The sequence below is a fragment of the Canis lupus genome, chromosome 24, assembly GCF_003254725.2.
Source record: "Canis lupus dingo isolate Sandy chromosome 24, ASM325472v2, whole genome shotgun sequence".
Taxonomy (NCBI): domain Eukaryota; kingdom Metazoa; phylum Chordata; class Mammalia; order Carnivora; family Canidae; genus Canis; species Canis lupus.
Window position 1 is genome coordinate 3,488,572 of NC_064266.1, and position 25,773 is coordinate 3,514,344.

The 25,773-nt window shown below is 46.2% G+C and overlaps 1 protein-coding gene across 11 annotated transcripts in view; it reads right to left on the reverse strand.

Annotated features, from left to right (window-relative positions):
* Positions 1 to 25,773, reverse strand: part of RIN2 (Ras and Rab interactor 2) — a 218,422-nt gene that overhangs the window by 17,073 nt on the left and 175,576 nt on the right. For 9 of the 11 annotated variants that reach the window (XM_025469145.3, XM_025469144.3, XM_049100279.1 and 6 more), the window contains 4 exons: positions 22,529 to 22,640; positions 19,066 to 19,138; positions 13,181 to 13,272; positions 8,764 to 9,936 (listed from right to left, as the gene is read on the reverse strand). In XM_025469145.3, coding sequence (XP_025324930.1) covers positions 8,764 to 9,936; positions 13,181 to 13,272; positions 19,066 to 19,138; positions 22,529 to 22,640 — 1,450 coding nt within the window. The remainder of the gene's footprint in view (positions 1 to 8,763; positions 9,937 to 13,180; positions 13,273 to 19,065; positions 19,139 to 22,528; positions 22,641 to 25,773) is intronic. The other 2 variants (XM_035705883.2, XM_035705884.2) reach the window with 2 other exon arrangements.

Here is a 25,773-nt window from a genome sequence, read left to right on the forward strand (position 1 = left end):
GGGTGCTTAATTGGATTCAGGATTATTACTGACATTGCCGGTGTTCATTCAGCTTCCTAGCACTATTACATACTTTACACAGATTTAGGATTTAAACAACCCTTCAGCTGAAACGAGTACATAATCCCTATTTGTTTCAGCTTGGGTTCTCCAGAAGCCAACCTTGAGAAGAGGACTCAAGTGTGAGTGGTTCATTTGGGAGGTGATCCTGGGAAGCGCTGTTAGCACGTGAGGGGAGTGAGATGGGACACAGGCAGCCAATGCCACATGCTTTATTAAGCCAGTTAGTATTGGCGGCAGCCGGAGCTTACCCAGCTTACCCTGAGGGAGGTCCAAGACACAGTGTAGAAGCGTGCCTCAGGGCTGTCCCACCAGAGGGGAGGCAGCTGGGGTATTTATACACCTGCTCCCTTCAGGCTCCGTGGGAGTGAAGGGGGCATTAATCTCCCAGCTGTTTCACCTGCCTGGGACAAGAGTTCTGGTGGCGTGAGAAAGTGTCAGGCAAGATGTCTTAGGCCCTGGCAGTTGGCAATTGAATAGGTAAGTGGGTGTCAGGGAGGCAGGCACAACAGTGTCTAGTTCATGTTACATGTGAAGAAATGGAGGCACAGAGATGTTAGGACACATGACCAAACACACACAGCTCATCATCAGCAGAACTGGGACTGGGCAAACCCAACAGTCTCACCTGAGCATGTACTCTGAACCACCACACACTTCTGCCCTTCAGCCGAGAAATTTATCTGTTCTGTCTTAGTCAAGCTGGGATGTGACACCCAGGCAGCCACAAGAGAACTTTGCTAATCCTCTGTACACACTACTCCTAAAAAGTGGACCACCTGGTGTTCAAGTGGCTCTCAGGTTCCATGTGAAGAACAAATGAGCCCTTTTCTACTCTGTAGCCTTGAGGTAAGAAGATGACCTTTCCAAGCCTCAGCTTCCTCATCTATAAAATGGGATCACTTACAGCTCCCCAGTGGGATTGTTGGTGGGAAGGGTGAGATCCCACATGGTGAGCACTTCGTATGAATCTGTCGCCTTGTAAATGGCAAGAATCACTGGCTTCCTGTTATTTTTGAATGCAAGGTGTATATCTTGGGATTGGGATTCCAGGTTTTTTAATGATTCAGGTCTGTTTGGTTTTGTTTTCTTCTGTGTTAACTGTGGTTTACTCGGTTTGAAATGGGAACTGAAAGCACTGATGAATTAATTGAAAAGCTGCCTGGCTTTCTGTACATTGTTCTTTCTCTCATGCCCTCTTACTCTTCCTCAGCCCTTTACACCCCCAGAGACATACAAAGGCGGAAGATGTGCAGTCTGGCTCCCCTGCCCGCCCTGAGCTTGCCTGTTTTGTCACAGTCTCACTCTGTCCCCTGTCTAACAGCTTAGACTCACAGACGAGCTGAGCACCTTGGGCAGTGGTGTGTCTCTCAGAGGAAGTTAGAGTTGGAGAGCCCCCAGCCCCATTTCGGATGAGCAAGTGTGAGAGATGAAGGGTGGATTCGGTTCATTGCTGACAGTTTTTGATCTACTCATTGGGAAGGCCGGGTCACACTGCTGTGCTGCTGTGTCTGTCTACTCTATGCCCCTGGCCTCCTGGTTTGTTGCACTGGCCTGCAGGTGTTTATGGCTGGCATCTGATTCAATTGGTTGGTACCTGGGCTACAGAGATCTTTAAAGAGTTCAATCTTTACCTGGAGTGATTTTTCTAAAATGCTTTCTACCACCCTGAAGACTCAGCTTCTGGGGGTGCAGCCCTCCTTTGCCTTTCCTTCTTTGCTCCATATCCTCCTGAAGAAGCAGCCCACATTCTCACTGAAGGCAACAGTGTTGCAGCCCAGCTGTACCTCTGCACCTTTCCACATGCTCTTCCCTGCGGCTGGTGGGCTCCTTGCCTTTCCCAACATAGATTCCCCTGCAGCCTTGCCTGTCTGCCTCCTCCCTGCTCCCTGGGTTCTTGGTGTTCTCTGAGGCCTCTGCAGTGGCATAGAGCAAATTAGACCTCTCTGCTCTGAGCACCAGACTTGGGGGCAGTCACGTGAGCCAGCTGCAGTCCCCGGCTGGAGGCCTACAGGTAGCAGGTGCTCCGAAAGTGACTTTTGAGTTGAACTGAAAACCCTTCTGGAATGTCCCTACATGAAAATTGTGTTTCTTCTCCTTACCTCTGCAGAATACAGGAGGCGGGACTCTGGCAATGAAGCCATCCCCCAGCTGTGGGGCAGTCGGCTCCATCCCGGCACAGCTTCCTATCACCCTGCAGGGATGTCCTGTAACCTGAGTTTTACTCTAAGTTTTGTAAGTAATGCAAGCTTTGGCCCACAAATAACCAAGGGTGCTTTCTCATTTCAAGGAAAATCCCACCCAAAATAAAGATACCAAGCGCTGGGTATCAGTGGTGAGTGGTGACTCATTTACTTTTTTGTTCATTTTGGTGTGCTTCAAGAAAAGGAGTTATGGAAAGTATAGGTTATGTTCATGTCATTGTTCATGTATGGAATCTGTTGGCCTGATTTCAGGACCTTCTAGCAAAAGGACAGTAAAAACCAAAGCAGTGGAGGGGGCACCTGGGTGACTCAGGAGGTTAAGCGTCTGACTCCTGGTTTGGGCTCGGGTCATGATCTCGGGGTCCTGGGATCAAGCCCCACATCGGGCTTCATGCACAGCAGGGAGTCTGCTGGAGATTCTCTCTCCCTCTCCATCTTCCTCTACTCCTTGTCTCTCTCTCTCAAATAAATTAATATATTTTTAAAAACCTCAAAGCACTGGAGAAGCATCTAATCTTCCTTACAGAAAAATTTTAAATAATTTATGTAGCTCCTCTGGCCTCGGGGAGGTGAGGCTGAATTCTAGCCTCACCCCTCGGTTGTGGGCAGTGCTTAGTGTATTGCTCCTGCAGAACAGAGAATGGAGGGGGTGGAGGGAAGGGCCAGCATTTAAAGTTGTTAAATTCAGGGTAACAACATCAATGATAAGCCTCTGGAGAGCAGGTCCCCTCTGCTATGGTGACCTCCCCAGCACACTCTTCCTCCCTCCTCATAAACAGCCTCGAAAGGCAGTGGAGCTGCCCTGGGTGGTGTGAAAAGTGAAAAGCCTGCTACATGATTTGGTTCAGTCCCATTTGTACCCTGGCGTGACCTCGCTAAGCTTTTGTTTCCTCATCTCTAAAAATGAGGATAATGGGACCCCCCCCCCAAGGCATTAAGGGGATTTAAGGGGATTCAATGCATCAAGTTGCTCCATAAACCATCAAGAACCACACACCCGTGAGGGATTATGGGGGCTTTCACTTGCTTCTATTAAAAACACAGTATGCATTTAACACATACTCTTGAATCTGACAGAGGGAGCAGGCTATGACTTCTGGTTTCTAAAAGAAGCCTCCAAGTCTGGCCAGTAAGGGAGAGTCTCCAAAGTGGACACTGTCCCTAGAGGTCAGGTGAGGGGTGCTCCTGCCCTGGCCTATAGACAGACCGGGGGAGCAAGGCGAGCCTGGGGTGTCCCTGGATGGTGAGGGCTCCATCTATTGGTAAGACAGCCCATCGGGGCCATTCTGTTGGCGAGAGTGGAGTAGCAGAAGACGCGTCCAACTCTTAAAGGTTCTGATGCCTCCATTTCAATTAGCACAGCCTTTCAAGTGTCCCCTTGCTCACGCTCTCAACTGCTGTGAGATTCCTCTTTTGCCTGGTGATGTTTCCTGCCTGGGGTCGGGGCTGACCTCTCTCTTGAGATGGAAGATTCTCAGGATATACTCAGAAAACACTCTAGTGCAGACATCTCTATGAGCCTTATTTTATGATGCCATCTCAGTCCTCACCTCGTTAACAAGGGCTCTCTTACTCTGAATTTCTGAGCTACCCATTTCCTTGCACAGAGTATCATGGAGTCAGGGACTCCTAACACAGATCCTTAACTCCAAGGTGACCTTTCTTTTAGTTGACACAATTAACCCAATTTTTGATGCCCTAAAGTAAAAACTGTACAAGAAATGATGTCCCATAGGAAAAAAGAGGTGCTTCCTGGGGTCTTCTATTTAAATTAATTTTCAAAACTAATGTAGGCATTTTTATCTTGCAAGAGGACAATCTTTCTCCTTTCTGCCCTTTGCTAACTGTACCAGGACATTCCTTCCTTGCAGGTGTTATGGTCACATGGTCTAGATCAAAAGTCAGATTCAAGGTTCTAATCTCCACTTGGCACTAACATGCTGTTCTGGTCACATCTCTCAGAATGACCTTTAATCTAAGAAAGAGCAGATAATAATTCAAGGGCTTGAACCAAATGGTGAACTAAAAATGAAAAAGCAAGTCACACTCACTAGATATTGAAACTTGAGGCAGCTTTATGAAGCAAAGTAGCTGTAATTGTTTAACTCCTAGGGGATCACTTTAAAACCCCCTTCTCATTCATGTTACACTCTCTGCTGTCTAACCACTTTTCATTATTGTTTCGGTATAAAAAAATCACATGAATATGAATTGAGCTTAAAGATACTTTTTCTTTAAATAATTAAAATGTTCTTCAGATGTGTTAGTATATAGCAATTAAAGCAGAACACTATTGGTTGCTTTTTGTTTTGTTTTGTTTTGTTTTTTGCTCTTGGCTTTTAGGAATACAAACACTTGGCTCTTTTTATTGTTGATAGTCCGTGGGGGACAGTTTGAATGAAATAGAAAATTTGGGATTACCAAGATTTTTGGAGTTGGAGAAATTTTGTTTTTCTTGAAACAAACTTGAAAACAGAGGGATTTCCCAAGATTAACATCAGATCAGAAATAAAGATTCTTTTGCTTGAATAAAATCAAAATACTAACCTCAAAAATGAAACCAATTCTACTGAGCAGAGATTTTATGATCAGAAATCTTGAACTAATCTGTCCTATTGGTTGAAAAGGACTGGAGCAAGTCTGGGATGATGTGTAAGCTTACCAGTGAGGAACTCATGATGAAATAATGAATAATGTCACACCTGGTCTCTACTTTATAGGGTGGGACACACCAGTAATGAGTATACCTCACTGTCGATGAAGTTACTGATCCTGAGACTTTTGAGTAGGACCTGAAAGTGTGTACAGTTTTGTGAAACCATCTGTTTGTCTTTTCATGTACCACTTTGTGGGGTGTGGGGGAAGGGGATGAGTGGAGAGCAGTCAAGAAGGGAAACAATATGTGGTCCTGGAATGAACAGGGAGCTGAGTTACCCGGGAACTCACCATGTCTCATCCCCACTGGCTTCATTCCCCAACCAGGAAAGTGAAGCTGATGTCAGTTAACTAATATTTATTCAATATAAATTGAATAAATGGCAGGGCTTTTGGGTGACAATGCTTTAAAAAGTAGTCTCAACAGAATGTAAATTCTCCATACTAGGACACAACCACTTAGAATGGTAGTTTTTTATTTCTGAGGTTGGCTATTTATCATTTTATACTCACCTAGAAAGTGCTGATCTAATGGGTTGTGACAAGAGTACATGGATGAAGTGGCAGTGAGTAGGAGCTGCTTGGTGTTTTCATTGGCTCTCCTCTAGATCACTGAAGAAGACAAATGAGCACCACCTCCATATACTAAATATATACACAATACATTCATAAGGTCGTTTTTCACATATGAACGACAGCTCTAATTCTACATGGGTTAAGCCAGTGAAATGCTTCCTCCATTTGCCATGATTTCAGGATGGACATTCTGTATATGCAGGCTTTAAATGTAAACTCTCACCTCCTTTTGCAGAGCTATTACCTTCAGAAGTTGTGGGAGAGGAGGACAGGACTAGACTGGCATTCTTGAAAGGCTGTAGGAGCATTAGCAGACACCTGTTCCAAACGAACTTGAGTCTTGGTATTCCGGAGATGGCATTCAAAGTGAATCCATTTGGAGTGAATACATTAAAAGTTAATTACTTCCTCCAGGAAGTAAGAAATGGTGGGCATGAGCAAACAACTGAGAAAAGATCTGGGTTGAATCCAAGCTCCCCTATGTATCAGCCGTGAAACCCTCTACAAGTCAGTTTTTATATCATGGCCTCTGTTCTTGAATTTTCAAAATATGAACAATATCTACATAAATGTAACCAACCTTGTGTCGGTTATGAGGCTCAAAGGAGTGACTATATGAACAAGTCTACAATAAACTAGCGAGCACTTCACTTATGAACAGGTAAAACAGCCAATTAGACTAAGTCCAGTTTTTTTGTCGGAGTCCTAATTGAGTGACTTACACATTGAAGGGGATCACCTTTCTGATCATTAGGGTCACCTCTTTCTCTCCATTTGGCCAAGTGTTGAGTTTCTCGGGTTGACCTCTGCTCTGGTTCACCTTCTTAATTTCCTTTTTTTTTTTTAAAAAAAGATTTTATTGGGCAGCCCTGGTGGCGCAGCGGTTTGGCGCCGCCTACAGCCTGGGGCGTGATCCTGGAGACCCGGGATTGAGTCCCACGTCAGGCTCCCTGCATGGAGCCTGCTTCTCCCTCTGCCTGTGTCTCTGCCTTTCTCTCTCTGTGTCTATGAATAAATAAATAAAAAACCTTAAAAAAAAACTCATTTAAAAAAAAATTTTATTTATTTATTTATGAGAGACACACAGAGAGAGAGGGAGGTAGAGACATAGGCAGATGGAAAAGCAGGCTCCATGCAGGGAGCCCGACGTGGGACTCGATCCCAGGTCTCCAGGATCAGGCCCTGGGCTGGAGGCGGCGCTAAACGGCTGAGCCAGCCAGGCTGCTCCACCTTCTTAATTTCAAAAGGCCAGCACACTCACCATACCTTCAACACAGAAAGATGCTTTCACTGGAGGCATGGAGGTGCCCGCTTTAATGCGGAAGTTTAAAAACCAAAACAAACAAGGCAATAAAAAAGGGAGGCAATGCCTAGTTGGCCACACCCACATCTCCATGCAAAAATTTAGTCTGAGCTGTCTCAACAAAGGGTGAGCCTCCTCTCCCACATGCTGCGCCTACTGGGTCCTCGCTGGTGAACCCCGGCTCCTATTAGAGGCTCCATATGTGTCAACGTCCCTCCTTGTCATTGCCCTTAGATTTTAAATTAAAAGCTGCATCCTTCCAAAGCAGCAAAGCGTATGTTTGTTTTTGGAGAAAACGAGGCCTTGAGCTCTGAGAGCAAGCACCGTATCTGAGCTTCCCTTCAAAAGAATCTGGCAGAAGAGCGTCCCGGGAACAGCACTCTGGCGCTTACTGTCGCAGGAAGGAAGGGAAGGCCCTTGCTGCCTCAGGAGCCTGGTCTCTGTGGGCTGGTTGGCGCTGTGGCCACATAGCTCGGTGCTGACATCAGCACCCGCCTGGCTCCCCCCACGGGCTCCCTCAAGGGAGCTTCTTCCACTGGTTCAGGGTCCCTGTCAATAAGGCATGTGAGCTGCTGTCCCCTGAGGGGCGGGCTCTGCTGGGACAGGGGACAGGATGGCCTCCGTGGCTACTCTGCTCCCCAGAAACCTTTGTCAGTTCCAAGCACAGACCAGGGCGCATTCCTTCCAGCCTCTCTCCTCAGCAACACCCAGCCCTCACCCCGCCCCGTCAACCAGGCTCAAACCGCGAGAAAACAAACAAGGCTTTGATTCCTTTGTGAGAAAATCAAAGAGCTGCTGAAACTTACTTAAAGGAGAAAGAGACAGAGAGAAAGAGAGAAAGGAAGGGAGAGAGGGACAGAGAGACCACTCTCTACCACCTACTGTTTACTACTTTCAACAAACAGACCCAATCAGAAAGAAATCTGGGTTTAGCTTTGTGAACTGCCTGGAAATATTGGGTAGCTCTTTTGGCTGTGGCTGCCCAGTGAATGAGGTCTCTGAAATGAACCTTTTAGAGTCAACCTTCTAAAATTAAAAAAAAAAAAAAAAAAAAAAAAAAAAAAATTCCTTGCAACCCTCTTGTCCTGGAAAAAAAAGATGCCTTGCCAAATTCAAATATTCCTTGGCCAAAGTAACTATTAGCAATTCAGCCCTTCAATGAGGTTACAAAGAAAATATTTCCCCTTGATTTCAGAGAAAACACCTTTCACGTGACCACCAAATATGTTACTTATTTGAAAGATTACAAAATAAACTTGTCTTTTCCTTTTTTTCCCCCTTTTTTTCCTTACTCCCAAACCGTGTTGCTTCAGGAATTCTGCGCCATCAGAAGCCAGAAGGGCAGTTACCCTTTTGGTAGAAGGGTGACAGGGTGGTAGTCTCAGGGGGCTTCCAGATGTGGGTCTGTTGTGCTTACTGTGCTCTAACTTGTCACACAGTTGTGGTCACTATGGAAGCTCATCCGGCTGCACAGCTGTGATGCCTGCACTCTTCTGAACATACGCTATACCTCAGTGAAAAGCACACTTCCCAAACAAAGCAGAAGAAAGACCCTATCAGAAGACAGCACAGACACCTTTCTGTTTGCGTACACTGCCTGCCAGGGATGCACTTTCAGGAAACGCTCCCCCGCTGTGTCACACACCCAGCACCAAATCAGGTGGGGAATCGGACCCTCAGAAGGCAAATTCTATCCCAGAACAGAACCATCCTGCCAGTTCCCATCAGTGGCTCCCTCAAACACTTGCAAGCCTGGGTTGCAGCCGGAGAGGCAGGTGCGTAAGGTGAGGGCTGCTTTCAGGACCCCGGGTGCCACAGGGAACGGTGGAGGGCAGGGACAATGCTGTTGTTTAGAAGTCCAGAGAGGACTTCATCCAAGGGAACTCCAATAGGGTGTACTGTCCTACGAGGTTATTGGGGCTTTTTGTGTCTCAAGAGAACAAAAAAGGCAAAGTGGGGACTTACCAATTTGGTCTTCGGGGATCAGCGACTCGATGGGGGGGTCCAGCTCCGAGCTCTGAGACAAATAGTTCTTCACCTGCGTCATGAACTGCCGGATGGTCTGCAGCATGTCCGTGCTGGACACGTGGCACTCCTTGTTCTCCTGCAGAAAGCTCACATAGTCCTGCACCAGGCAGCCGAAGTACGTGCACTTGTCCCGAGACAGCTCGGCGATCCTGCGGACCATGCGCTTCTCGGGGGTCAGGAAAGAGCTGAACACCCCGCTCATCTTGCGCAGCTGCGACTTGACCAGCTTGGGCAGCACGAAGGAGCCGTTCCTCTTCTTCTTGGACTTGATCGGGGGGGCCAGGGTCTCCTGGTCGCTCTCCTCCTCGCAGTCCTCCAGGCTGCTGTTGGTGTCCGCCTCGTAGCCGAACAGGGGCATGCTGCGGTCGAACTCCAGCGAGTCGGAGGAGGAAGTGGAAAGGCTCATGTCGCTCAGCCTCTGGCCGCCTCCATGCCACGGGGGCCGTGATTCAGGGCCAGCGGCCCTTGTGCAATCCCCCGGGGCCTCGGCAGGCGGGGCCCTACCTGGCCGGCCAGCTGTGCCGGGCCCCGGCTCGGGCTCGGGCTCCTGGGGCGCCTGGGGCTCCTGGGGCTCAGGGCGCTCCTGGCCCGGGCGAGGCCGGCCTCCGGTCAAGGTCTTCGCGCTGCCTTCCGCGTCCAGAAAAAAAGCCTGCTTCTTCAGCCGGGGTGGAGGGATGGGGGCTGGTTTCGTTCCAAGCAGAGCTACGTTCCCATGTTTGTTATGGTTGACTGTTTCTGGCATGCTCGCCGGGGTTTCAGCCCTGGACAGCTGAGGGCTTGTGTGCAGACTATTAATAGCGGGTGGCGGGGGCCTGGGTGGGGGGGACCGCGGCCTCTCGGTGCCATTCGCGTTGGGAGTCCTTGTGCAGGGCCGCTTCGGGCCCCCACTGAGGTCCTGGCTGTGCACTTTCAAGAAAAGAGGATTAATAAAACACAGGGCTCCGTTGGTCTGGCTGCACTCCAGCTCCGAAGGCGTCCTGGTTTTTATAGAATGCACTCCATTTATAAGGCAAAGCTGACGCGAGGCAGGACAGACACCGTCTGAGGAGGGAGGCCTATGGGGAGGTGGAGGGTTTGGGGGTTTGTTGTCAGCTGGAGAGCTCCAAAAATCTGAAAGTCATTATCAGTGAACACAAGAATGTAAATACAGTACTCTCAGGGCCATTCCTTCACAAATTAAAAAAAGCACACTTGCATGACAACACATGTCTTTGGAGGGGGAGGCGCCACGCTTGGGTGTTGTCTTTGTGTGTGTGTGTGTGTGTGTGTGTTTCCTTTTTCTTTTTTTTTTTTTTTTCTTTGACTGCACTCCCTTACTGGAAAGGGTGGAAATGCTGCCAGGCCCAGCTGTGGGCTCACAGGAAGGTTCCAGGGGCTTTTCACCTTCAAAGCCCTGGAGAAAAGGCTTGGCCAACAGACAAAGCCAGCCCAGGCTTTGCACAGGTGAGGAAAGAAAGGACTAGAATCGTTACTGGAGAAGCCTGGAAAAGGCCATGCGGCTCCCCGACTTGCTGTACAAAATCTGAGCCTCCTTGCAAAGCAAACCATCCTTTCCAATCCACTTTTCCTGGAGATGCACTCCACAGAGGACCTGGCAAGTTCCCCCTTTAGTGGGCAGGACCAGCAGCTGGGCCTGGGGGATGTTACACAATCTGCTTAGGGTTTTACACATTCAGCATTAAAACCCCAAAAGGAGGAAAAATACACTGATGGAACCCATCAGCAGAAAAAAAGGACAGCCAACCTATGCAAACGCTAAGTGCAAGTTCAACCATTTATCTTAGTGGTTAGTTGCCCACACTCCCTAAATTCTAGGCCTCCTGACTTTGGCTACATGCACTCAACACTCTTTGGAGCAGTGCACATGGCTTACCGCAGCAATGCCCTATGTCACCTACATACGGGACTCGGGTTTCCACACAAATCGTGGGAGACAGTGATGGTGGTAAATGTCTCTGTTGTGATTTCCATTTGGAACAGCTCTATTCTCTTTCTCTACAGCTTTGCCTTGTTGTGTTTGCCTAAAATGTGTTTCTTTCCTATGGGCCCAGAATGGCTGACCATGGGGGACAGTGGGGAGACTAGCATTGGGAGACCTTGTCCTGTCCTCTCTGTGTTGTAAATATGCCTGATATTGTCATCATGTCAGCTGCTTCCTCTTGCCCTTCCTTTCCTTCTCTCTGGCTCTGTGCCATCCAACACCCAAGAGCCACTGAGTGCTTGAAATCCAGCGATTGTGTCAGAGGCGTTCGATTTTAAATTTCACTTCGTGTCAATCAATTAAATTTTAAAACAGATGTGCAATTTGATTACTGACTAACTTTTAAGTAGTTTTGGAACTAGGGTCGGTGAATGTAGTTTTCAACCGTAAATTTAGTGAAATCTTAAATACAGACCATGTGTTTCTGATGAAAATTTAATGCCTGTTGAGACAGGCCCTGTGAGGATAATTATGTACTGGATTCAAACACTTAGTATGACAAAAAAGAATGTAAAATATCTCATGAATGTTTTTATAGTATTGCTTTTATTGCATTAATACTTAAAAAATATGGCTTCTATGTTGAAATATTTCAGCCGTATTACATTCAATAAAATAAATCATAAAAATTAATTTCACTTGTCTTTTTAATTTTCTTTAGGGGGCTACTAGAAAATTTGAAATCACACATTGCCTCGCCTTATATGCATTTCTAACCCCCAGTGTATGTTTTGGTGGAATGGCTCCCACCACCTGTGGATCCTTCTTAGGCTTCTACTGCCACCACTACTAGACTTTATACGCTCAGTACATTTAGCTCCCATGTAAGTGTTTCTCCCATATGGACTATAGACCTGGGTGGTGGGGGAAGGGAGGGACGGGCACTATTAACCTCTGAGCCCTCGATGGGGAGCCTGCCCCATGGCAGATCCTCCAGAAACATTGGTCGGAAGGACAGATAAATGAAGTTCAGCATTATCAAAAGGGCTGCCTCTTCACAAAATGAATAATATGTACACTGACAATTACAAACTGAGTTTATATTAATTAGACCTCATTTGCTTTTGGTCCGTGGCCACCAGAACAAGGCATTTTTGCGTTTATCTTTGCAGGACACAAGCGCTGACCATGATACTCCGGTGCTTCAGCCCTGGCATAAAGTAGGCACTGCACGCTGACCACAGAACCAGGTGTTATGTGGATCGAGGTCACCTGGTGCAGGTCCTCAAGAGGCTATGATTATAGTCATTTAAATTCGGGAAACGTCTTAAGCTCTCTCCTAAGGCATCTGAAACTCCATTCATTGCAAGAGATGGCGTAACTTTTCAGAAGGGACATTTATCCTATCATGGTATTTTTACCAGGAATCGGTTTCCCAATCCCACTACCTAACTGCCTGTCAGACAGGCCTCAGACACATGTGGAAACTTTCTTGCAGCAATCTAAGTTTGAGAAGGGAGTCTGAATCTACCTCCAGGCTTCTCACAGGTCCTAGGAGGTCTTGTACTTGCATTTCAGAATCTCACATTTCCATTCAAATACTATGCCCTGATTGTTAATCTTTTGGAAGACTGAAGCCCTAAAAATCTTAAGAGAATTGCTCCTTCCAATCTCGAGGGAAAGCTTTTTTGTTTGTTTGCTTGCTTGTTTGTTTGTTTTCAAAAGTTAAACCCACACAAATTCCACATGGCAATGGGATAAGGAAGTGAAATTGGGTGAACTGTATGTCCTGATCCATTGTCAGTCACTGTCCAGAAACACAATATTGTGTTTAGAGGTGGTGACAAAGGGGCCGGAGGGGGTAGCGAGTGCCCAGTTGGCCAGAGCAAGGATGCATGGCAGGATAAAGGATGTGGCCCAGAACACCAGGACTGAAATTGAACAGCAAGAGAGGAAGTGAGGCAGATGTTCTGCTAGATGCCTGCACGGTCAAATTCCTTAGAGCACAGAAGTGCTGTCAATGCCCATGTGTTCTTCCAGAACAAAACTCGCACGTGAGGTGTACTGTGTGCTTTCCCTTTCTGCCAAGCACTGCTTTTCCCCAGTAAGACACCACAGGAAGGAAAGACACGACCCATGACAAAGTTTATGTTCCATTAGGACTTGGACTTTTAGGGTAGGTGGAGATGCTGGGGAGATGTGGGGGTTACCGGGGCAAACAAGGTGTTTTCCTCTGAGTGTCATCAATGTTTGGCTTAGAAAAAAGACTCTGGACAGGTGTGAATCAGGGAGCTCATGGGCCTGCAGGCCAAGCTTCCCAATGGAGATGGGGATGATTTTTCAATGGAACAATGTATCACCAGCCAGCCTGACACGGACTATGCCCCATAGATTCATTTCAAGAAAGACCTGGGCCGGGGGGCACCCACTTACTTAGTCCCAGCTGGGCTAGTTCTTCAAGCTGAGCCTCAGTCTTGGCTGTTGAAATGGCATAAGGCAACTTCAAGGTAAACGGCAGAACGTCCCTGATTTTTCAAAAAAGAGAATATTTGTAATTATGTGTCTTGTTTCTATCTCTGGTTTGCATTTCCACCCTAGGGATGTTTTAGCTTAAACTGAAATGTCCCAAGGAGACACTACATCATGCCTGACCGAATCTGTCTTTACTGGGGACAAGACCACAGGGTTACTATTCTTGCCTGTGGTAACACACTCGGGACAGCCTGAGAGACAGGCTGACTGGTTTTGGTGTCTGTAGTGAGAACCAGTTTCCCTCCTGGGTCGCTATACCGTATCTAAGCACTAATATCAGAATCCCCCTGTTGGTGGATATACATGTAAAACATTGTGTACTAATTTGCATGTTCTGAAAACTGGGCCCCAACTCACTGAGCAGGAATGTGTAATCCAAAACTAAGGTTTATGACCTCACTTCCTTACACGTGGCAGCTTCTCAACCATTATCTGTTGGTTTTACTTTGACATCTTCCAGCTAGAACCCATGCCCTGTTCTTTGTGTGCTAAAGGCAAAGCTTGCTCTTGTTTTCAGATAATGCTTCCCTATCTGTAACGTGCACACGAATCCCTGGGAGTCTTGTTTTACTGCACACTCTGATTCAGGAGGCTGGGTGAGGCTGGAAACTAGGCATTTCTGCCACACTCCCAGGCAATGTTCCTACTGCCACCCCTGCACCGTGCTCTGAGTAGGGAGGCAAATGGAAAGACTTTATGCAACGACCCTGCCCCCAAGCAGTATGGCACCGTGTGTAGACCAACAAACACACACACTCAACATCACAGACCAATAGGCCCAACAGGAAGGAGCTGAGCTGAGCTGGCACCAGGGTCTCTCCATGGCCAGGGCATAGTGTCACCACTACTAAATGCATGGACCATGATCTCCTGCTTTCTCCTAAAGGGCAAAAGCAGACCTAAAGAAATTCTGTTTATTTTCATATACAGGGGATAAGCATTGATGTTTCACACCCTAGGGCTCTCACAACACCTTGCCTCATACAGACAGGGAGAAAGCGTGTTTTGAATAAATGAATGAATGAATATGAAATAACAATGGTGACTTATCAAAAAAGAATTTTTTTTTCAGTGATGGTATTGGTCTTACCAAAAAAGAACTCAGGGGTGCCTGGGTGGCTCAGTCGGTTAAGCGGTTGACTCTTGGTTTAGGCTCAGGTCATAATCTCAGGGTCCTTGGATCGAGTCCTGCATCAGGCTCTGCACTCAGCAGGGAGTCTGCTTGAGGATTCTCTCTCCCTCTCTCTCTGCCCCTCCCCCTGCTCATGCTCTCTCACTCTCTCAAATAAATAAGCAAATCCTTAAAATAGTTCATTCATTCACTCAACAAATGTTTATGGTCATCTATGATGTGCCAGACACTGTCCCAGGTGCTGAGAACAATCAGACAAAAGACCCTGCCTGCATGGAGTTTCACTCCAGTGGACACCAAATGACAATGAACAAACACACAATTTGTGGAATACATGAGAACAGGATGTGTACCACAGATTTTTAAAAATGTGCAAAAGGGGAATAACAAAGAGTATTCAAGAGTGAGACTTGGCCAGAGAAGGCCCCATGAGCCTGACTGAAGATCTAAAAGGGGCCAGGGAGTACACTGTGAAAGAAAGAACTTTCTAGGCAGAGGGAGCAGCAGGTGCAAAGGACCTGGGGTGGGAGAAGGTCTGGCAGGTATGAAGAACAGCAAGTAGGACATCATGGCTGAGGTGGAGTAAGTGAGGGACAATACCTGGAGCTTCCACCTGTATTTTGTCTACACAAGATGCTGTGAAAATTTCCATTGAAGAGAATGACTATCCCAAATAACTTGTTGTTTACAGTAAGATTAGGCAACATTCTAAATTGAATCAGATTAAATCTGGATGACTGGAGAATTTTGGAACCCCTGAAGCTATTGACAATGAATAACAAATTAGTAAGGTCAATGAAAAGAGCAAAACATGAATAAAATGTAATTTGTCACATAGGCTCTAATATACTGCTCACATAAATACTAGAAGTTGGCAGTCAAGAGGCTGTTCTTTCCTGAGGTGTCAAGCCTGGGTCACCCCCTGTTTCCAGGGACCCTTTCCTCTGGCTTCAGATGTTGTGAGCACCTCCTTCTTGGCCACTTGCATCTGTTCTGGATGAAGCAGGCAGAGCCTCAGGGAATGGCAGTGATTGTAATAGCTGCTGCCTGACCCGGGAGAGGCAATGACTCAGATTATAATCTTAAAGGAAGATTAATGGGAAGTAGAAGTTTGTAACGCCAAAGCATCACATAAATATATGTTTCTATGGCTGTACAAACTTAATTAAAATCTTCTTTCTTTAGACAATTTGGGGGAAAGCCACATATGACAAAACCAACCTATGTTTATTTTCAACTTTTACCTTGTCTAATGCAGTACCTAGAGCCTAAACATCACATGGCTAGTGTTGATTTTTCTTAATGGTACATATGACAGGAAACCACACCTGTATTTCACTAATGGGTGGTTTTAGGCTTTGATCTACTGGAAAATTAGATGTTATACATGAGTCCTCTTCCACTGTAGCAGCTACGGGTATAACATAGCATCTTTCTCTCTCTCTCTCTCTCTCTCTCTCTCTCTCCTCTCTCTCTCTCTCTCTCTCTCTCTCTCTCTCTCTCACACACACACACACACACACACACACACACACACACATGCAATCACTTCCCTGTCATCTGTATCCTGTTAAAGAAAGGGGCCCTGGGGATCCCTGGGTGGCTCAGCGGTTTAGCACCTGCCTTTGGCCCAGGGCGCAATGCTGGAGTCCCGGGATCGAGTCCCACATCGGGCTCCCCGCATGGAGCCTGCTTCTCCCTCTGCCTGTGTCTCTGCCTCTCTCTCTCTCTCTCTCTCTCTCTCTATGTCTATCATAAATAAATAAATAAATCTTAAAAAAAAAAAAAAAAGAAGGGGCCCTGATTCTAGAACCTGTGTAACAGACAAAATAAAGCCAGGTTAGGTATAAATGTTTCACTCAAGAGTTTCAATACTCATATCATCTACTTTTTAAACTTTTCTCTGTATGTCAGGGAAGAACACTGACTTTATTGAGTACCTACTAAGGCACAAGCACTGTAACTCTTGTAGGACCCACACAGGCCCCTGGGAAGAAGCTTGATGTCCTCCATTCCATGGATGAGGAGCACAGGATATACGACAGATGGGGAGGTCCCCACACTCACTCACAGAGCTAACGTGGAAATAAGGGGGGGCCAGGAACCCAGGTGTATTGGAGCATGGAGGGGTACTGTATGATGGCAAAATGTGGGCTCTGGCAACAAGGTAGGCCTGGGTTGTTTTTTTTTTTAAGATGTTATTTATTTACTCATGAGAGACAGAGAGAGAGAGGCAGAGACACAGGCAGAGGGAGAAGCAGGCTCCATGTAGAGAGCCCAATGTGGGACTCGATCCTCAGACCCAGGATCATGTCCTGGGCAGAAGGCAGACGCTTAACCACTGAGCCACCCAGGCATCCCGACAGGCCTGGGTTTAAATCTATTATCTGCCACCTGCTAATTGAATGATTGCAGCCAAGTGTCTCACTCTCTGAGCCATGGTGTATTCATGATCCTAATTTCAGGGCTGCCATGAGGATCAGAAATAATGTATGTATAGTGCCTGGCATATATATAGAAAACCCCTGAAATGATAATTATACTTAACCACTGATAATTAAGAAATGTATTTTCCTTTAGCCGCCCTTTGCTAATCAAAGTATAATTGTAGGACCAGCAGCATTGGCTTAATTCCCTGGGAGACCGTTGGAAACTCAGACTTTCAGGCACTTCCTCAGACCCCCTGAATCAGAATCCGCATTCCAACAAGATTCCAGGTAATGCTAGCATGCATAAAAGTTTGCAAGGCAGTGCTCCCCACAACACTGATGATGCCGAACTGACAGGGAGCTACCTGGCATTGGTGGCCAAGGTTTGCACCTCATTTGTGTCCTCATCCCCTACTCTTCATGTACCTTCCTGATGTGTCAAACCACATGCTGACTGACTCATGAACTCCCTAGCTAGTGCACCTGTGCATATGCATTCTGGGGAGATCACTGGGGCTGACAACCCAACCACTTTCTCCATGTGAATATATTTATGTACCAATAACCAAGGACAACATTTCAAGAATATTGTGGTGAGACTGGGTCAAATCAAGTACTGATTACTAAGAACACTGATTTAGGTAAATGAGTAACCGAAAGCATTAGAGGAGAAGCAAAACATTAAGAACCTTTGGATTTTGGGAAAAACAAACAGGAAAATGAATCTCAGGTCTCTCAGATAACAAAATGTCAATGTGCAATGTGTCCATAAGCACCTTATATTGGTATCATGTTTTGTAGTTTAGAGAAGGCTTCTGTGTGCTTTATCTCCTTCAACCACCAAATATCCCCAGACAGCAGGTATGCCAGTCTATTATGAATACTGAGGGGAGAGATAGTATCTTCTGTGTGCTGATGCCAAATACTGTTTAATAAATGTAATGATCTTTCACAACAACAGGACAATCAACAAGCCAATGCTTAAGAGTAAGCATCGGCCAACGTCACCTCTGAACAACAGGTTAGTGTTGAAATTCACTTTACAAACTGGTTGGCCTCAAATCAGACCAGGTGTGGATCCCTAGGGACGGTGGGGGCCTCTGCCCTAGCCTCTTTTTCCCTTTGGGCAGCAGATATTCATCCTCACACAGGCCAAGGGCTCTTGCCCACGAGGTTCAACTCTAGATGAAGCCCCTTGGTTTCTTCCTCCAGGTAATCAGTGCTGGACGCCCCCACTGGAAGTGCTTCTCCACCTTCAGGCCACTGGCTTCACCAGACAGGTGACTTCTGGGGTGACAGCTCATTGCCTGCCCCTGGGAGGGCCTAACCCAACATGTACAATAAATGTATAACTCAGTCTTTGAGAACTAACTTGACCCTTAAATTAAAAAGAAGGAAAGGAAACCCAAATAAGCTTCACCGCTTCAGACTGGGATGGCTATGAGACAAGATCTTTGGAAACAACCCGGTAACGCATGCCTGTCTGGGCTCTATTGGCTCCAACAGGCACATAGAGAAGCCAAGGAGGCCAACTGAGCTCTGCGGCCCTACATGGAGGCAATGTCAGGTTCTGCAGATGAAGAGTATGGATTCTGAATCATCAAAAGAACACTCCATTTGAAAAACTATTATGGCTAGAAAGGGAAGAAAAGGGGGGAGCCTTCAACAAGTCACAGCCTCCCCACCGCTTCCTAACATAGTGATTTGGGGCTGAACTACTTGTAGCCTAACACAGTTGCTTTAGTTACAAAAAGGGCATGAGCACCGCAAGTGGGCCTGTATGACAGTGATGCAACACTTATGGGCTGGGATAAGGAGCCCACATTTCTAGCATGAACTCCATCCCTCAGAGAGTTTTCAGAAACATTACTGGTGATCTTTAAATGTTACAGGCTTACATCATGAGTCCCTTTCTGTGTGTGCATGTATGTGTCTATGCATGTTTGTTTCCCCTGCTTGATAGGTCTAGGTGAAAAGAGCCATGGGAACAGCTTGAGGACACAGGCATATTAATTTGGAGGGGCCAGGGTAATTATTTTGATCTGAAGCCTGGCAGAGGGGACTTGGTGACCATTTTATTCCAGTAGCCAATCCTTTCAGAGTCATCTCATAGGAGGCAGGCATCCCAGACCCCTCTGCCCTACGTCAATCAAGAAGCCCTGGGGCCGTTCATTTTGTATGCACCAAGGAGGTGCTTGAACTTGTAAGAGGTGAAGAGGTCTTACCTGCTGATGCAGTAAAAAGCAATGAGCCGGAATAAATCTGCAAAACTGATTCCCGAGCCTTCCAGGGAAAAGGCTGCAAAAGAGAGATTTCGGAAACCATCTGAGTGACCCAGAGCATTATTCTGGGAAAGGGAAGGCCCTCTGGTGTTGTCTGCTGTCTGCGCAGGACCATCTCTGTGCTCTCAAATCAACTACTGTTGTGGCTTATCAGAACCAGATGTGAGGAGGATGCGTGTCACTCAGAAAGCAGGCCAGTAAAGAGTCCGTGGCCTTGAAGTTCAGCTCCTGACTCATTGGGAGCACATGCTCTGGTGCTCGGTAAACAGATCAGCATGGGCTCAAATTGCACAACTATCTTTTTCTTAAAAAAATTCAAACACAAATTTGGGCAGGGGATGAGGGGCCAGTCAGGCTGGCATGAGAGGCCATGAACATACAACAGGGCTGGGGAAAAAGCCCTCACTGCCCTTGACCCTTCTTGGGTGGACCTACTGAGTCACATTCTTCTTTTACAAAACAGGCCACCTCTGGTTAAGACACGAGACAAAAGGAGTACAAATCTTGGAGGAAGACACAAAGTTCCAGGAAATTAGCTTTTGTTTAAGTTCAGTATGAAAGATTCTAAAACCCATTTACTTAGAGCGCCCCCACCCACCACTGCTGCCACCACCAAGTGCACAAGCTTCCCAGTGACCATGTTCTGGCAAGATGGGGAGCCATCTTGCACATCTTTCACGCGGCAGGACACTGAACAGTTTGACTTCAAATAATTATGAATTGCCAACCACTCCTCACATCACATCAGCCAAAATGCCACTCAGCCGCTTTTCCAAAAACATTTCAAATATCCTCTGCTTTGTGAAGATTTCCTCTGTTCTGCAATCAATTTTAAGTTGCTTGTTATTTGCTTAGGTTGTATTATTTTGTTTATTTAGTATCTCTGTAGCACCCCTAAACACACCTGTGCCTCTTCACATACACCATGACAGACCGACAGAAATAGAAACATACACGTGCACAATTAATGAATTAAGTAGGAGGAAACTGATGTAGGGTAGGTGAACCTCTCTGAGCCTTCTTTTTCTCATCTGTACAATGGACAAGAATAGGACTTTCCCCTCTCTCCCAGACGGTAGGAGTGGGAACTGAAATTTTAAAAAATGGAGTAACTGTATGTAAATGGATGAATGGCTGAATTCTGCTCCAGAAATCAATACTGATCTCTAAGTTAACTAAGTCAAATTTAAGTTAAAAAATTTTTAAAGTAAACAAACAAAGAAACATGAAGATCTTGGCAATAGGTATGCTGGCCGCTCCTGGGATATTGTTTCTTTTAGGTGTTACTGTCTCAGCTGGCAGACCAAAGGAAGAGATATGTGTGTATACTAACCTGTGTAAACACATAAATATTCCCTATATGTAACCTTCCTTATCCATACTAAGAGAGACATGAGTTCTCGCTCATGTCTCCAACACTAATCCTTACCACAAGGATCATTCTAGTTTCCTGCTCTTACTGCTCTGTAACCCCCACGTCCAAGGTAAGAAACACGGCTCCCACCACCTGCCATCATTTACTTAACTGGTAAACTCCAGTATACATGTGCAGTGGTTTCAGAATTGTTAACCTGTACCCCTGTGGGAAGCAACTTTTATAACTAGAGTACTCATGTGCAGTTCCTTTTGCCTTTAGTCTTTTTAGTCAAAAGGCACTTTTGATTGTCATAATACCATTTATGCCAGTAAAACCTGTTTATTATCTAATAAAATAAAATTTTAAAAATGGAATAATTCATGTGAAAGTAGTCTCTACAAATATGAGCCGGTCTCTGTCACTAAACCATATTATCCAGTCTGACAAAATATCTGTGTTTTTCTTGTAAGTTCTTCCTTTCTCAATTCAGCTCCATTCGCAGAGAAGCCAGAGCTCGGCCAAAAAGAGGCCATCATGGTGGGACCAAGACGTGATGACTAGTTACAGGTGAATGATTTGTTCAGACTAGTTTTTTCAATCACATTAAGTCCCCTGGCTAGGAGTAGGGAATTGATACAAGTCCTGACACAACAGGGAGGAAAAATCTTCAGCCAGGAGGAATCTAAGATAAACACCAAGAAAGCTTTAAAGTACAAATATTAACTGTACTTAATGTAGGGGGGCAGAGAGTGGGGGCTTCCAGGCTAATTTATCACGCTAAACTTTGGAAATTAGAAGAGATGTAAAAACCAGTTATATCTAGCACTTCGTGTTTAGCGACTTCCAAAAGCCACCTCAGCATTGCCTTCCCTCACTTAAAATTTGATCCATGGTCTTTAGAACAGAGGTTTTGCCATCTATCTTGTGATTACTTCCTAATGCAAATAAAACTGGTATAAGCCACTCGTGGAGGTTCTCCCGGGATCAGTGACCTTGTGAAGCCCAGAGGAAAAACATCACAAGGCCCAGATTCACAGCCAAATCTGAGGCTGACGACAAAGAGGTTGGCAGGTTTCACTTCTGTGGGGAACGTCTCCTCTAGGCTCCATGAAGGCAATTTGGCTCAGCGAGACTATGAACTCTGGTTTGAGTGTAATCCCTTATCTGCCCTTAAACTGACTTCAGTACCTTCTGTTACTTCAAATGCAGGGCTTGAGGCTTGCTCAGGTGGAAATCAGGAAGCAAGGGAAAATCCTGGTCTCAGTCTTGGTCTCAGAGAGTCAATGAGCTGCCAAACTCACCTCTCCTGGCCTTCACTTCTCAGCTTGCTAACCTGTGATTTCAATGAAGCCTTCCCCTTTGGGGCACAGATTGCCACGGATCCTTTCTTGGAGGCTCGCAGTACACCAGCACTGCGTGTTCCCTTTTATATTTAAAACATGGCCTCCCAAGTCTTTACATTTTCATGTGCAGAACAGAGAGAAGACCAATGCCACTACTCTCCCTTCAAAACTTCCACCAGTTGATTTTTTTCAGAGGGCTTCATTCTGCCTCCAGTTAGCTGTGTTTCATACAAGACTGAACAGCAATTGTCTGGAGGCAACACGTCCGCTCAAGGATTATTCACAAAGATGTCCAGGCACATGCTTTAGCATGACATCCCATAAAAAGGCACAGTTGTTGTGGCTTGTCCTGTGGTTAGTCATCAGCAGACCTAGGAACCAAATCCATGCTCTACTTAACTGGGAAGGGGGCAAGAAAGCCAACCTGCCATGTGCTGAGCAGTGGACTACACACTTTGCACACAGGCTTGTGTTCAATGAAACTGTTAACAGCTTCCTGATGTTGCGATCACCCTATTATACTGATAAGAAAACCAAGGCTCCTTGTATAGTCTAGCTGCCCAGTCACTGAATGAATAAATAACAGTGCCAGGACTCAGACTCATATCTGTCTGTCGCAAAGGGCAAGCTGCTTTCCACTTCCACTTGCTCAGGAGACCTGAGGTCCTCCCATCAACCAGGACTTCGCCATCAGGTGACCACTTACTGTATGTGCTTTCCTTTATGGCAAATTCCTTGAGTGGGGCTCCAAATTCACAGGGCAGACGAAGTGAGAGAACTTTCTTCTGCATTTTGGTGGATTTTCGAACGAGGAAGATCTAGCAGAGGGAGAAAAAACCTCAAGCTTAGGAAATATCTAGAAGAACATGGGCATATGGGCATATGGTTTCCTGCACACCCAACATCCATGGGAAGAATGTCCTTTATAACTAAACTGCAAGGCTCAACCTGGGACACTTTATTGCCAGTGAAAGGGACTATCAAGAACCAGCTGCCTTCTTTTGATAACTGGCTTCAAAAGAATCCTACTTCCCCTTTGACAGACTCTTCTCCATGAGACTAAGAGCTCCTTTAGTCTGCAGCAGCATTTTCGGTTTGTTGATTGTTTTATAGTTCATGTTACATGTCCTTTAGCCCTTGTCTCTTATGGGCATTACGGTTGATGAAACCCAGATTCTAAACATGGGTAACATGGCTGAACCACAGCAGGTGAATTGGGAGTTCACTGGTTAAGTTGGCTCATGGGTATATTTATGAGAGAAAATTAAATTTGTGGGGCGCCTGGATGGCTCAGTCAGTTGAGTGTCCAACTCTTCATTTCGGTTCAGGTCATGATCTTGGGGTCGTGGGATTGAGCCCTACATCAGGCTCCACGTTTAGTGGAGTCTGCTTCTCTTTGCCCCTCCCCACACACTAACTCTCTCTTTCAAATAAATAAATAGATCTTGAAAAAAAAAAGAAAGAAAGAAAATTTGTTTCCGAGTGAAAAAGCAGGTTTTTAAAATTAAAATCTGATTTGCTAGCTTCTCTTGGAATACAGGATGATATGGCAAGACCAGGTAGGGTAACTATTGCTGGAGATAAAAATGTCTGCCCCATCAGGGAGGTGGGGAGGTATGCTCTGAGGTTTACTGAAGCCAACGCTGGAACTGCAGGTTCATTTTTACCTGAGTCACCCCAATCTGTGATAATCTCCCTCCAGGTTCTAATACTGTCTTCAGACATGTGCTTTATTTATTTTTTTAAAAGATTTTATTTATTTATTAATGAGACACACACACACAGGGAGAGAGAGAGAGAGAGACAGAGACAGAGACAGTGACAGAGACGCAGGCAGAGGGAGAAGCAGGCTCCATGCAAGGAGCCCAACACGGGACTCGATCCCAGGTCTCCAGGATCTAGTCCTGGGCTGAAGGTGGCGCTAAACCACTGAGCCACCTGGGCTGCCCCAGACACGTGCTTTAAACCAACCCAACCCCCAGCACCAATCTTGGGCCACCAAATCTATCCTGCTGCCTATTTTTATAAATGAAGTTTTATTGAAACAAAGCCACGCTCATTCATTTACATATTGCGTGTGGTTGCAAGGCAGATTTGAGAGGTTGTGACAGATTATACGGCCCACAAAGCCAAAAATAGTTACACTTTGGCCTTTTATAGAAAGGTTGCTGATTCCTACCCTAGGACATAGATGAATTAAGGATGGTGGCACCCCAAGGACCCATGCCACCACGGCTGGACTTTCAAATCTTCCTTCCTCTCAAACCCGCTTTCCTTCCCTTCAGCATCTGGCTTCTGGTTCACTCTGGCCTCTCCTGCTCCATGCTGCTCCTGTCCTCAGCCTGCCCTCAGCCTGCCCTAACTCGTCAGGCAGGTCCCACCCAGGGATCAAGTAGATGGGCACACAGAACATTCTCCTGACTTGTGCCCCACAGGTCTCAGCAGGAATGGATGTGCCCGGCACTGGGAAGAAAGCCAGGAAGGAAGGGAATTGTTGCCTGGCAACACAGGGCAACCTCCCTCCTCAGAATTTCTGTGCAGAAATGCAGGAGCAGACAACTCAACTTCCAAGAAGAGGGGGCAGCACAGATGTGGGTCCTGATCATACAGATGCAGGCTGCAAGAAAGGACCGGGCATATGCTGGCCATGGAACTTTCCACAAGGATGATCAAATATTGCACCTCGTCACCCTGAGCATGATCCAACAGGAGTCTCAGTCCCCTCTATTTCTGTCAGATGAGAAACAAAGACTCACTTATAAGTCAAAAAGTGATAACAGAGAGGCTCTGGCTGATAAGAAACTCAAGTTTATTTTTGTGCCCAATTGCTACAACATTCTCAGCTAGCTAGGATGGAGGGAGGATCCCCCCCCCCTTTTCCCCAAGCTTCTTCATCTATTTCTTAGTTTCTATCTCTTATCATGAGTTGTTCTAACTTTATCTGTGGACTTATTGTATTTATTATTATTATTTTTTTGTATTTATTCTTTTTTGGGAAGTAGACGTGGTACACAGTACTGTTCGGTATAACTTTCTGTGACGGAAACTTGATATCCGCACCATCCTATATGGTAGCATCCAGACATCTGTGGCTAGTGCCACTGAGGAAATGAATTTTTAATTTAATTAATGTAAATTGATTAACTAATTAATTTTAAAGATGTTGTTTATTTATTCATGAGAGACACAGAGAGAGAGGCAGAGGGAGAAGAAGGCTCCATGTGAGGACCCTGATGCAGGACTCGATCCCAGGATCCTGGGATCAGGACCTGAGACAAAGGCAGATGCGTAACCACTGAGCCACCCAGGTGCCTCTAATTAATGTAATTTTAAATAGCCACATGGGGCAAGTGCCTACCACTTGAGCAGCACAGGATACACCAGTCACTGAGTGATATTTTTTGAGGAACCTCTACAGAGTTGTGGAGTAGTCTTGATTAAGAGATGGGTGTTGGGTAGGCAGTAGCTGAAGAAACAAAATTGGACTGTGAGCCCTGTGGGGAGCCACTGATGAAGCCCAAGAGAAATGGGATCACATCAGCAGCCAGAGAAGACAAGCCTATCGACACTGAACTTTTGAACTTTGGAAGTGCCTCTTTGAATGGCTGGACCCTGGCAGGGATCTCGGGCTCAGGATGCAAATAGCAAGGGCAACTGAAGACCCGGCAACCAGGGTCATCCTCAGTTCTGAGGCCCAAGACGTCAGTCCAGGGCCCTCCTCATTACTCAGATGCCTGTCATCCTGCCAAGTCCTGGACCTCCCTTGGTAACAGAGCCAATGAAGACAGAAAGACAAACCATGAAGGGCTCTTTTCCTTGGAGCTACCTCAGACATCCCACAATCCCCTTGCATTGCAACCCAGGTGCATACTGGAAGCCGTGATCCCTACAGCCTGGGAAGAACTTACTGGGACTCCAAGTCTTTTTCTTTAAGGAAGCAGCAGCCCTGCC